At 39.7% G+C, this 12,443-nt stretch overlaps 1 protein-coding gene across 1 annotated transcript; it reads right to left on the reverse strand.

Annotated features, from left to right (window-relative positions):
• Positions 1–4,341: 4,341 nt before the first annotated feature.
• ubl3b (ubiquitin-like 3b) lies at positions 4,342–12,023 on the reverse strand. Its single transcript, XM_034093539.2, has 6 exons — positions 11,864–12,023; positions 11,179–11,289; positions 7,737–7,845; positions 6,969–7,055; positions 6,307–6,384; positions 4,342–5,338 (listed from the first exon to the last, which is right to left on the reverse strand). The coding sequence occupies exons 2-6, from the start codon at positions 11,203–11,205 to the stop codon at positions 5,286–5,288; spliced, it is 354 nt and encodes a 117-aa protein (XP_033949430.1). The 5' UTR covers positions 11,206–11,289; positions 11,864–12,023; the 3' UTR covers positions 4,342–5,285.
• Positions 12,024–12,443: the final 420 nt, after the last annotated feature.

Consider the following 12,443-nt stretch of genomic DNA (forward strand, 5'->3'; position numbering starts at 1 on the left):
TCGATATCTGCTCTTGGATAAACTTCACGGCAATGGCCTTTCTAATAATACAGTGTTATGGTTTAACTCGTACCTTCACAGTAGAAAGCAATGTGTGGTTGTTAATGGAAAACAGTCTGACCTGTTGATCCAACAAAAGGGTGTACCCCAAGGATCAACTCTGGGCCCACTTCTGTTCTCTATTTACATAAATGATTTATCTTCTTGTCTCATTAATTGTTGTACTCACCTTTATGCTGATGACACTGTCATATATACATCCAAATCAGATATTTCACAAATTTAGATCTCTCTTCAATCGGATTTTAATATCTTACAGGACTGGCTATCACACAATAAACTACTGCTTAACAAAACAAAATCTTATACCATGGTCTTTGGTACCAGGCAGAAGCTCAAATCCAAACCTAATGTAGTAATAACATGTAAGGATGGCACTTCTCAGCATAACGTTGATAGCTTTAAATATCTTGGTGTATGGCTAGACTCTGAACTTTCATTTAAATTACATATAAAGCATGTAATACAAAAAGTCAATTACGGAATCGGTGTTTTACACCGCTCTCGCAATTGTTTTACGCTCTGTGTCCGAAAGAGAATTGCTTCTCAACTTATTCTTCCGATTATGGACTATTGTGATGTTGTCTACCAAAATGCACATAAATCAGATCTTGCTCCACTCAACATAGCCTACAACAGACTATGCAGATTTGTTCTTGGTTGTCCTTTTCGTACACATCACTGCACAATGTATAACCAACTTAAATGGCCTTCTTTAAATGTAAGAAGACACATGCATTGGCTTCAGCTGATATTTAAATGAATTTATCTTAACTATCCCCCTTATTTAAAGCAGTATTTCGTACCCTACTCACCAAATCATCAAGTTAGACATTCTGTTCAGATTTATTTCTCTATCCCCTCTGCAAAAAAATTGATTGGCAGAAGAGCGTTCATGTTCAAAGCCCCAACTGACTGGAATACTTTACCTGCTGCTATAAGATCTTATGCATCATTGGGTATGTTTAAACATGCATTATCATCTCACTTTCACCTGGTCTGTACTTGTTATTAATGAAACTGATATTGATGAAACTGATTTGCTCGACTGTCTCAAATTGTATTGATTGTATGCATTGCTTGAATTTTACTCAACAGTATGTGGTTTGTCTTGTGTGTCATGTTTTGCATTTTGTCTTTTTGTTTATGTCTGTAAGTTGTTGCTATTGTCGGGACCCCCTTGAAAACGAGATTGTGCATCTCAAGGGGTTTATCCCAATCAATAAAAATGTCTATATATCAGAGCATTTTGTACAGACAAAATAAAAAATATAAGCTTCAATCCATCAGCCCATGATGAGCCACTCATAAGGCTAACAGAGAGACACCGCCACCTAGAGGTAGGCAAATAAAACTTCAGAATTGAAACATTTATGTTGAGACAGTTAAAGGTGAGGTGGGTAATTTTGGAGAAACCGGGGCTGAAGTCGAATAGTCCATTTAGCTTAGGAACCTTCCTAAAGGAGTGAAATGACACGGAAGTCCCTCAGTGGCAGCCATGATAAGTGCCGTTCGAATTCTCTAGAATGATGAGAATGATAGGAAAGGAGGTTTCAAACTTCCTTTATAACCTCCTTTAGCTTAGGAACCACTGGACCTCCCTAACCGACAGGAGAAGCGAAAATGCTGCCCCACAATGCCTTGCAGCCGCAGCATTTGCCGTCACTCAACAGTCGGCCGTTCACGGAAACAACCGATTATGACCGAGAAATGATATCATGAGAGTTACGGTGCTTATTAAGCATTTTAAAACGTAGGTGGTAAGTTGCCAAAGTGCTTTGTTTTGAACGTTCATCAGTATTATAATCAAAAAGAGAAATATGAACGTTAGTTTTTACTGAAATTATCAAATAAAGTCAACATTTCAGTCTTTACTGAGCTGTGTGGAGTTTGTTCAACTTTTAAAAGATGTTTGAATGGTGATATACACAGTGATAGATGATAAGGACTAACGTTTATAATAAATACATCTGTATTGATTTTAAGATATTTAGTTCATACAATCATACGTATTGGGATCATTTGTATTAATGTGGACCGGAGGGAGAGGGTGGCGAGCATAAGTTTCACTTTCCTTTTTTATTTCAATTCCAACTTTGGTCATGAAGAATATGTTTCTCTGTTGTCCACGTTCATAAAGCAAAGCAGCAGCATCAGAGCACGGTGCAGAGTCTCTAGATGAGTTTACAGTAGTCCCTCGTTCTTATTAAACATCCATGTTGTAGTCCGCTGTATAGAAAACTGTAGTTTCCATAGTTCCCCCACAGCAGCAGACGCACATTCATGACGTCCGCTGGCGCATCATAAACACGTCGGATAGTGAAAGTGCATTCGGATTCTCTAAAGCACTGCAGTCTCTTCTCCTAAGTCCTTTTGAATTCTCCTATCCACTATCCCTTAACCCCGTGACGTTTCACTCAGAGGTCAAGGAATAGACGATAGGGTTAGAATTTAGGAGCTGATCTTTGGACTATTCGACTGCAGCCCAGTTCTAGTGCGCTAGAATTTGAAACTACGCAGCCGAAAAGAATCTGCCACTTCCTTCAGAGCCCCTCCTCCAACACACACGAACGCGCACATGACCAATGAGGGCACGAGATAAATGTGTGCACGAGATGGAAGGCTGACAGGCAGGTAGGCCATCCAGTTATTTTAGCCGTGCCGGCTAAAATGATTGGTCGTGCTTTTTACACAGATGACATTTTTGTATATATTTATTGTCAAAGCATTTAATATATTCATTGCTATCGGGATGTTAAGAGCATTCCATGTAATATAATATAACAAAAAGTGTATCTGAAATAAATTACATACCCCACCTTTAAACAAAAATAAATTATAAAGGACAACTTGGTAATTGCTACTGATTTATTTTGGATTCTTGACCAGTGACAAGTATGATGTTCTCTCCTTCCTGTCGACAAATGGATACGTGCTAAAATGTGACTGAAACTCCAGCCTCAGTCTTTAAATGGATAATTATCCAGTCAGTGAATAACCTGCAGTGGATGACAGCTGGCACGCTTCCAGTTCAGTGAAGCAGAAAGTATGTTCTGTCAGGGAGTAAAGCAAGTTATAGCTGGATATGGGAGCTGAAGCTATTCTAGCAACCTAAACAAAATCCAGACAAATCAAAAATCAATATCAGTTTGAGTTGAGGGTTATCTATACCAACAATATTTTACCACTTTCCCTTGCTGCCCTTTTGACAGGGAAATGAAGTCATGTTGCAAAACCCACCAAAGTCCAGTGACAAAAACAATCATTTTACCGCTCAGAACACGGGGGTTTTCTGGTCTACGGCTGCCTCAATCTGTTAGTTTGTGTTGGTGAATCAAAAGTAAAAAGCACCAAAGTGATCACCAAATGATTGTTTTGTCAATGGGGTCTGGTATTACACTGACTGCATAAGATCTTCATAAAACCTGCTTTAAGAGCAAATGATCCTTTTAAAAGTAAAACTTATTTGGTCTCTATGACACTCCAAGACATTATTGACAGCTGCAGATTCAACCCTTGGCTTCCATCAGCTTCCTACCAGACTGAAATATATTTTAGTTGCAAATAGAAAATATATTGAAATAAACCAAGAGAAGTTGCCTTATTTAAAGATTTATTAATTTATAATACAAGCTTTTATGTAGAACACATTGCATTTTTTGTTTTTACATTTATTCATACTGAGCTAAACTTCATAGCAGTGACATTGACAAACACAAACCAAAGGACACTCAATGGAAGGAATCAAAATGTTTCCGACTGTTTCTGAAGAAACCGCAGCCCTTGAACACTCCCAGTGCACCACCTTAATTTTTTTAAGACCACATGCCCTCACTAGCGATCATACAGTATGCCACGTGCATCACACACCCTCAGACACACTCACATACAGACTCACCCACACTAAAATTTAACAAATACCTATACACAAGATAAAAATTGATATATTTAAATTTCAATATTAATGATATTACTGATTTCCACGATAAAAGGCAAACATGAAGCAAAGACAGCATCCAAATGAAAAGGAGGTGAAACACCACCAACAATGTTTCCTTTAACTCTTCCTCCAGGTGGGAGAAGCTCCCCCCCCTGCCTCGCTCTCAGTGTCCAGTAGAGGGGACACACACACACACACACACACACACACACACACACACACACACACACACACACACACACACACACACACACACACACACACACACACACACACACACACACACACACACACACACACACACACACACACACACACACACACACACACACACACCACACACACACACACACACACACACACACACACACACCAACGACACTCCTCCCTCACATCTTCAACTGCTTCTTCTGTCTGCGATTCACTGGCCTGCCGCGTCCGCTGCGAGGAAACATCGACGGCCTAGTCCTTAAAGTCAAAGCCTCAGGTGTGAACACCCGGCGGCACACGAGCTACGCGTCGACTCCATCTTTTTTACGCCTCCAGTCTGTTCCCGTTTGATCCCGAACGCCCCCTCAGGTGGTTCCTCTTCCTTATAAAGTCCTGTCTCCATTGGTCCATTATTCCCAGGATAAACAGGTGTAAGGTAATGGCACAAACGCCACTGGTGCTGATACAGACCGCCAGACTCAGTTAGTGAGGAACAAGACGAGGACGGTGATGGCACATTTTCTACCACGTGGGGAGTTAGGGTCTGTTCCTCTGACTAAATAAAACAAGCCATTGAGGGGGGGAAATGATGGCGATGACACACGATAAACATTTTCTGAATCAACAAACTGGTTAAGTGCAATGACAGGGTTAACAGCATTCAGTAGGGAAACATCCATGTGACTAGTAGGGAAGGGTAATAGCCCAAAAATCTATTTACAGCAACTCTGTGTCCATTTCCACCACGTGTGACGGCTCTTTAAAACTTGTTGAGGTCCGCGAGGGAGCAGGGTATTGTTTAATGTCATGATCTTCAAATTAAAAGGAATACTAACAGCAAATTCTGCCGACACAGTAAAAGTTGGGGGAGAAGTGAATATATTGGCACAAATGAAAGCCTCAGATTGGACAAGCGTTCAACCAAAAGCGGATGAGAGCCCCAACCGGACTTCCTGTGATCCAAATCCAGATGACAGGCAGGAGAGAACAGGGTGTGTGCATGTTAATAAATGTGTCTCATGTGTGTGTGTTATATATGTGTGTATGTGTGTGGAAAAGGTTTGTTTCAGTTACTTTACAAGAGGAGGCAGCAGTTGCTCTCTGTGGTTTTTTCTCTGTTCCTTTGACCTACAAAGAGAAGACAGCAGAGACATGAGGTGAGATTTTTTTAAAAGCAACCAGCTGAAACATGGCTCTGCAGACTGAGAGGGAGCAGCCGTAGCGACACCTACTGAATGATGCATGTGAAAGGTCAAACAAAGTGGAGCCTGAGAAAGCAAATTATCAACTTCCGTGCTCTGCTGCTATAGACACACGGCGCTTAAAGAGATCCTACGCTCATAATAAATCCTAAGAGAAACCTCTAACATTTACCTAAAACTGCATCAGCATATTGAAGGTGCAACGGAAACATAGGTGTAGCCCTGCAGTTTGTTTTGGCTGTTTGTCAGCCCAGATATCTTGTGAAAAAGCTACAGTTCACCCAAATCAAAAAAAAAAAAAAATTACTAAATTTTATTTGGTAAAAAGAAAATAATTCTACATAAAAAGGTCTGTGGATTATCGTTTGTCTAATAATAAATGCTATTGTTTTAATATCTTATCATACACCATCGTTTTGTGTATTGTATAATTGTTTTAAATATTTATATTGTTGTAATTGAGTTGTTTATTGCTGTTGTGAAGCACTTATTATTAATCTCTCTATGGCTGATATCTCCAATAGACCCCAAAGCAATCTAAATGCAGAAAAAGCATAAAAGTTTGGTGGAAAAACATATATTTTTAGGTTATTTTGTTCTTTTATGACTTTGATTTCCTACCTGCCTTCACCAGGCTTTTCAGAAATGTAGCCGTTAACTGTTTAACTCAGTAACTTCAGTTCAGCTTCAGTAACGTATTATTGTCCAGAGTGAACTATTTTAGCTTTTGTTAGGCCGAGCAGCAAGGCGAAGCTCTTCCATATTCTCAGAACTGGTCAACATCATGCCTAAGGACAACTTGGGAGTTTGAAGGCATGAAGCTACTTAAATCCAACAATATACCTTGTTCTGTAACTACATTCTGCAACGGAAAAGACAAGAAAAGATCCTCACCATGAGAGTTGGGCTCTGGGAGAGTCTCTCTGGCGACCAGGTGCATGACGGTGGTTCGGCCTGGTGGCAGCTTCAGAGCTTTAAACAAAGAAAGACACCTCATTATTTATTTATCCTGCAGCTACATTAAACAGTAAGGTCCTGAAGAAGGATTCATGCTTATGATACAGTTTGAAGATACATCATCATGGTGCTTTTGAAAGGACAACACAACCATCTTAAAAAGACTGAGGTGACTTCACAAGCTCCTGTCACTATGGCAACAGATGTGTTAATCACGTCACATCCTGAATCTGTGAAACTGAAATAAACCACAATGCTGTTTTAAGTCAGAGCACCAGTATTCTTCAACTGTGAAATAACTTAAGATTACAGTTATGACAATTTATTGGAGATACTATTTTATACATGTTTCCAGTTTTACATCTCTATTGTGAAACTTGAATATAATGAACCTAACAGGACCAATACAATATTTTGCTTGTAAGCCTAATAAACCTGCAGATACGCTGTGGATGAACAACCTACAGAGCTGCTTGAATATCGACAAAATCTCCCTTTACTACATTTGGAACAACTGCGATTTATATAAAAGACATGTTGCACCTGTTGTCTTCTGGGAAACATTTCAGTTCAAGTGGAATATAATGCAGTTTATTTACCTCCCAGGGTAACGTTGCCATGAAGGAAGCGTCCCTGGAAGATGAGGCGCAGGATGCTGGGGCTGCTCACCGTCTCCTCCTCCCATCCTGCAGAGAAACAAGAGCATCACTTACTGTAGCCACAACTATACTGGAGATCTGAGGACAACAATGATTTTGAAACTATCTGATAAAAGGGTTAGTCACTTTTTATATAAACACATTCATCTAAAAACGCACATCACTAAGATTTGTAGGTTTCTCAAATTGTGACAAAGATATGCAATGGGCAAATATTTTACATAAAAAAACACAACATACGTTAAACTTTTAAATACATTATATGCATGGTACCGTTTCTAAATGATCCTAAAACTAGCCAATGTATGGATTTATCTGCAATAAGGTAATATCAAACGGATTTATTGGCCTGGTTTATTTATCGATACAACTCAAATGTTTACTGCAACTTTTCTACACACTTTTACTATTGCGATTACCCGTGTGCTCCCTTTTGACTTATTTAAGGAGTGGGAAAGTGAGCCTTTTAATATTAGCGTTATAAACGAGCATGTGCAGGCCTTGCTAGTGGTAGTCCACAAAGAAAACAGACAAAGAAAATAATCAATAATATTATATTAATATCCTAATATAATATGGAATTATTGACAGAAACTGAGTCAGCAAAGAGTATGACTGAAACAGAAGAGCTGCATAGCAATAACATCTGTGAAATATATAAAATGAACACAAAAAAAAACCCGCTATCTGAATCCTATAAAAACGTACCTGCGGGCCAGTTGTCAAACACGTGCTTGGCGATGTCTGTGGCCGAGTCATTTGGGGAGAAAGTGAAGTCTTGCGTTTTCCCGCTGACCAGGATTAGGCGGAGGTGCACCTAAAACAACAACAAAAAAACAGCTCAATTGCAGTCCATAGAAAAGTCGTACGAGCGCCAACACAGAACACCAAACATCCATTAGAGTCGATCTTAATTAGTGTCGGAGGAATCCCTCCACTTCCTCTGACCTCTACAGACATGCGGTGACCTCCACGCGGCTGGGAAGAGACGGGCATTCCAGTCTAATTAGATTTATCCACACCAGATCTCCACCCTTCGAATTGGACGACTTCCTTCACCGAGGGCTTACACTGAAGTGAGCCCCTGTTGCCAGAGAGGACAACAGATCAGGGTGGGGCTGCGGGGGAACACTGGCCCTTTAGTTCCTCTCCGGGCTGTCGGCCTAATGCGATAACCCCAGGTGTCCCAGACAGCTCTGGGCCACGTTATTACATTTAGATGGCCAGTGCGTAGCCCCGAGGGGGTTGTGCATATGTGTGGGAGAGTCTTTAACAGTGGGGCTCCCTCAACGTTTTATCCTCTGGGCAACCACAAAAACCAATATGTTAATAAACGAATAAATAAAAAGGAGTTGCTTTTACTTGCCTTGAAGCCGTAAATATTCACAGGACACCCATGTGGGACACTCCACACTCGGACTACATCAACACTTCAAAAAAACTAAGAGCTGTCACAAGTCATTGATAAAATGATCAACATAATATATTGTTTTGGTATTAAACTCCTTCATTTTTAAAGTTAAAACATCTTGATTTCCGTCTTTTCTTTGTCTTTTGTGAACCATCTTATTTGGATGTTTTAAAAACACAAAAGAACGTGATACAAAATATTTGTTTAGCTCCTTTGTATTAAATGAGGTTAGGGACAGTGCAGACGTTCAGCTTTCAGGGTGTGTGTGTGTGTGTGTGTGTGTGTGTGTGTGTGTGTGTGTGTGTGTGTGTGTGTGTGTGTGTGTGTGTGTGTGTGTGGTCACATTCATGTTCAACAGTGTTGAGATTTCACACATGGTCCCCAAGCCGATGTCTTCATCAACAAAATCAATCAGCTGCCATCAGACAAAGAGTGCTTAAGGTCAGCTGCAAGATGTATTTCCGCTGAAATATGATTCGATGGTCGAACACCACCATGTATTACACCAACTTTAACCTGAATAAGTTGCTCTAAATGCAGTCCTGATATGTATTTATTTGAACGCGAAAAAATCAATATTGTTTTGTCACCTCCTTTTTGTCATATATTCATACGATTTTTGTACTTTTTTTTTTCTTAAACAAACTTTTAGTGTTTTTTGTAAGTGTTTAAGACAATGGATGAGGCTAGTAATGGTACTGCTTAGTAATGAAAAAAAAGGTCAACCATATATAGTTATGATTAACAGAACTTACACTTTACCCATCCAATGTGTACAGGGTTAAACATCATCAATGTTAGTGTGTATTTAAAAATATGATGTAAATGGACTGAGTATAATGTCTTTCAGTACACATTTTATTTGAGATTACTAATGTTGTCCATTTAAATAAACTTTTGTCTGGAGTCCTTCCAGCTCCTTCTCACAGATTTCAGGCAGTAAGAAATAGAGAAGGGATTGTACTCATTTTTCTATATTCATTTGTGCGCTTACTAAATACTGTTTGTATAGTCAGCTCATGGCCAGGATTAAAACATCAATTTGACCTGAATTATTTATCCATTTTGGACTTTAGGCATATAATTTATGCTGCACCGAGTCCTGTTCCTTATTAATCCATTAATCCATCATCTCTGGTCAATCATGCCGCTACTCCAAAAGATAACTTGGAGGGAAAAAAGCATGCAGTCAATTAAATCTTCTCCCGAGACATCTCTGCTGAGGGGTCAGGATTGACAGAGGGGTTTCATTCCCCCCAACATCTGAAGGTGTGACATGAACTTTCTTCGGGTTCACAGAGGAGAGAACAAAGAGACTTAACACGAGGTGTGACGTCAGACCCCACTCTCTGATCTGTTTACAAATTCAATCCTCCCTCAGTGGCACTTCCCCTCCCCCCTTTAAACTGAATAACCTCGATGTGGTGTTACATACCCATGTCATCATTACCAAGCTTTGTCCCCTTCCCCTTTCAGCCCCAAAAAATCAAAACAAAGTCAGATCTGCCCGGTTACACATGGCAACATCCCGCATCACAAATGTTCTCCAATCCAAAGAAAGACATTAAATCCTTGAAACAGTGCCGTGAATTACTTTCTGAATGTTTACCAAATACTTATCCATTCGTGATGTCGTCAAGTTTTCTAAAAACATTCACAAGCTCACGGCCATGGCTTCTCTGGAGAGGCTATCCAACCGAACCTGAGCTGACATTACCTGATGTAGGAGTTCTGGATAAAAGGTCATTGGATTAACTGAATAATGCTTTATTATAAATCACTTTAGATATAATTAACTGATTGTCCAACAGATTGTCAAACAATTAATATTGTCTATTTTTAATAACCAAATTTATGTTTTTATTATTTATTAAATTAAAAGAAGATGCAATTCAGCTTCACACATACAAAAATCCTTTATTTGTAAAATATGAATATAAAGTTTATATTTGTAGGTAATGGTATGGCAGCAACTACCAGTTATTTTAAATATCGATTATGCTGATTATTTGAGTGATTAATCATTTGGACTATAAAATGTATATATACAAATATTAAATAGTGAAAGAAAACATCTCAGTTTGTCAAAGTCCAAGGTTGAAGTCTACAGAGGTCTTGCTTTGTCCATCCAAAACCCAAAGATATTCAGTTTAATATGATAGTAAACAGTTAATAGATTCACAAATGATTGCCGTCAATTTATTTTATCTATCGACTAATTGATCAGTCGACTACTTGTTGCTGTTGTGAAAGCAAGCACTCATGGGTTTCATAATAAACACAAACAATTATAATTCAATATTTTGTGATCCGTCTCTAAATGGGTGTTGTGTGTCCATTCCAATAGTGGGGGACTGTTGCCAGGATTTAGTAAGAGGGTACAATCAATTGGCGTCTAAACCTTGAAAGGAAAGTAGGGCAACGTTTTAACTGAGATTAGACAGATGGTGTTCACAGGAGCAGCAGTCACTGTCCCAGCTAAGTGTTAGTGGAGGTTAGTAATCCCTGACTCCTCCCCTTTTCCCTACCATGGCCCCAAAACCCCAAATTATTTTTAATTTAGGGGAACGTTTATGTCATGTCATCCCCATATTAATCAAGTGTACAATCTCTGAATATCATGCAGCAGCTGTAGGTGTGACAGACTGCAGAGACACATAGACATCAGCCAACAGAAGATCACCTTGGTGTTGGTGTTTGGAAATATAACTAGAGAAAAGGTGTCAGACCCTCACTCACCATATCAAGATCCCTCTGGGTGGTCATGGCTCGGTGCGGATGAAGGCTGTGGACGAGGATCAGAGAGGACAGGGCTGGTGTGCTTCAGCTGCTGGAGACGGGGCCAGAGCCCTGACACAAACAACACAAACACTGTGAGCTGCACCGCCTGGCACCATCACTACATATATAATCCATTAGCACCCGAGCTAACATGTCGCAGCCAACATCATAACACTGTCAATCAAACGAGTGACATGCACAAGATTCAACAGCTACCTAAAGTAGGGAGCAAACTGGCTCACTTCCCCGTGATTTAAGCTAATTAAAACAACAAACTGAGCTCGGCAGGCTACAGCAGAGACGAGCTTATCCTCCACACACTTAACGTTAAGCTAGTGGAGCAGGCGGGCTAATGTTTATTATATTAGCCTGATTTACCTAATGATGCAAATCAGCTGGTGTCAAGTACCAAATCAAATGTTGTTGAACATCTTTAAAAATGCATTTAGCCTGAATACACTTACTAGCACCGAGTTGTGTGCTGCTGACTGATGTCGAAACTGGTCGCTGTGAATAGGAAGCCTTATGCTAAAATTAGCATTAGCTCCTGTTTTAGTTTATGGCAATCCTGCTATCTCTGGTTAGCCGCGGGCTAACTGGCTAACTAAATATGCAACGGAGATTTGTGTCCCGTTAAGCTCACCTGCATCTGATGACTGTGATGAAATGTTGCATTCAGTTGAGTTGCCGAATCAGCGGGGAGCGCTTTTCGTAGAGAAAATATCGAGTGTAAATGGATATCGTTGACTGAGGTATATCGGTGGCTAATGGACGGGAAGACGCCGGATGTCAGCTGGTTGTAAACACAGTGAACCACCGCTAATACTTCTGGGAGTTGAAGTCCAGAACAGAGATTATCGCCGCAATTAAAAACCTATTAACAGTCAGGGGAAGAGGAAGTAGTCAGATCTTGTATTTCAGTAAAAGTAGAACTACCAGTGTAGGAATACTATGTTACAAGTAAAAGTCCTGCAATCAAAGTGCTAAGTAAAGGTAGAGAAGTATTGGCATCAACATATATTTAAAGTAGGCCTACCAAAAGTAAAAGCACTCATTATGCAGATTGGTCTATTTCATAATAATATATATTATATTTATTGATTATAAATATTGATGCATTCATATTTTTATCAAAGCTGGTAAAGGTGCAGCTAGTTTTAACCTGTTAAGCCTTGTTGAGCCCCCGCAACATCTTGCAAGAAACAGCGTCTGAGGGCTTCTTA

The sequence above is a fragment of the Pseudochaenichthys georgianus genome, chromosome 10 (assembly GCF_902827115.2).
Source record: "Pseudochaenichthys georgianus chromosome 10, fPseGeo1.2, whole genome shotgun sequence".
Classification (NCBI taxonomy): Eukaryota; Metazoa; Chordata; class Actinopteri; order Perciformes; family Channichthyidae; genus Pseudochaenichthys; species Pseudochaenichthys georgianus.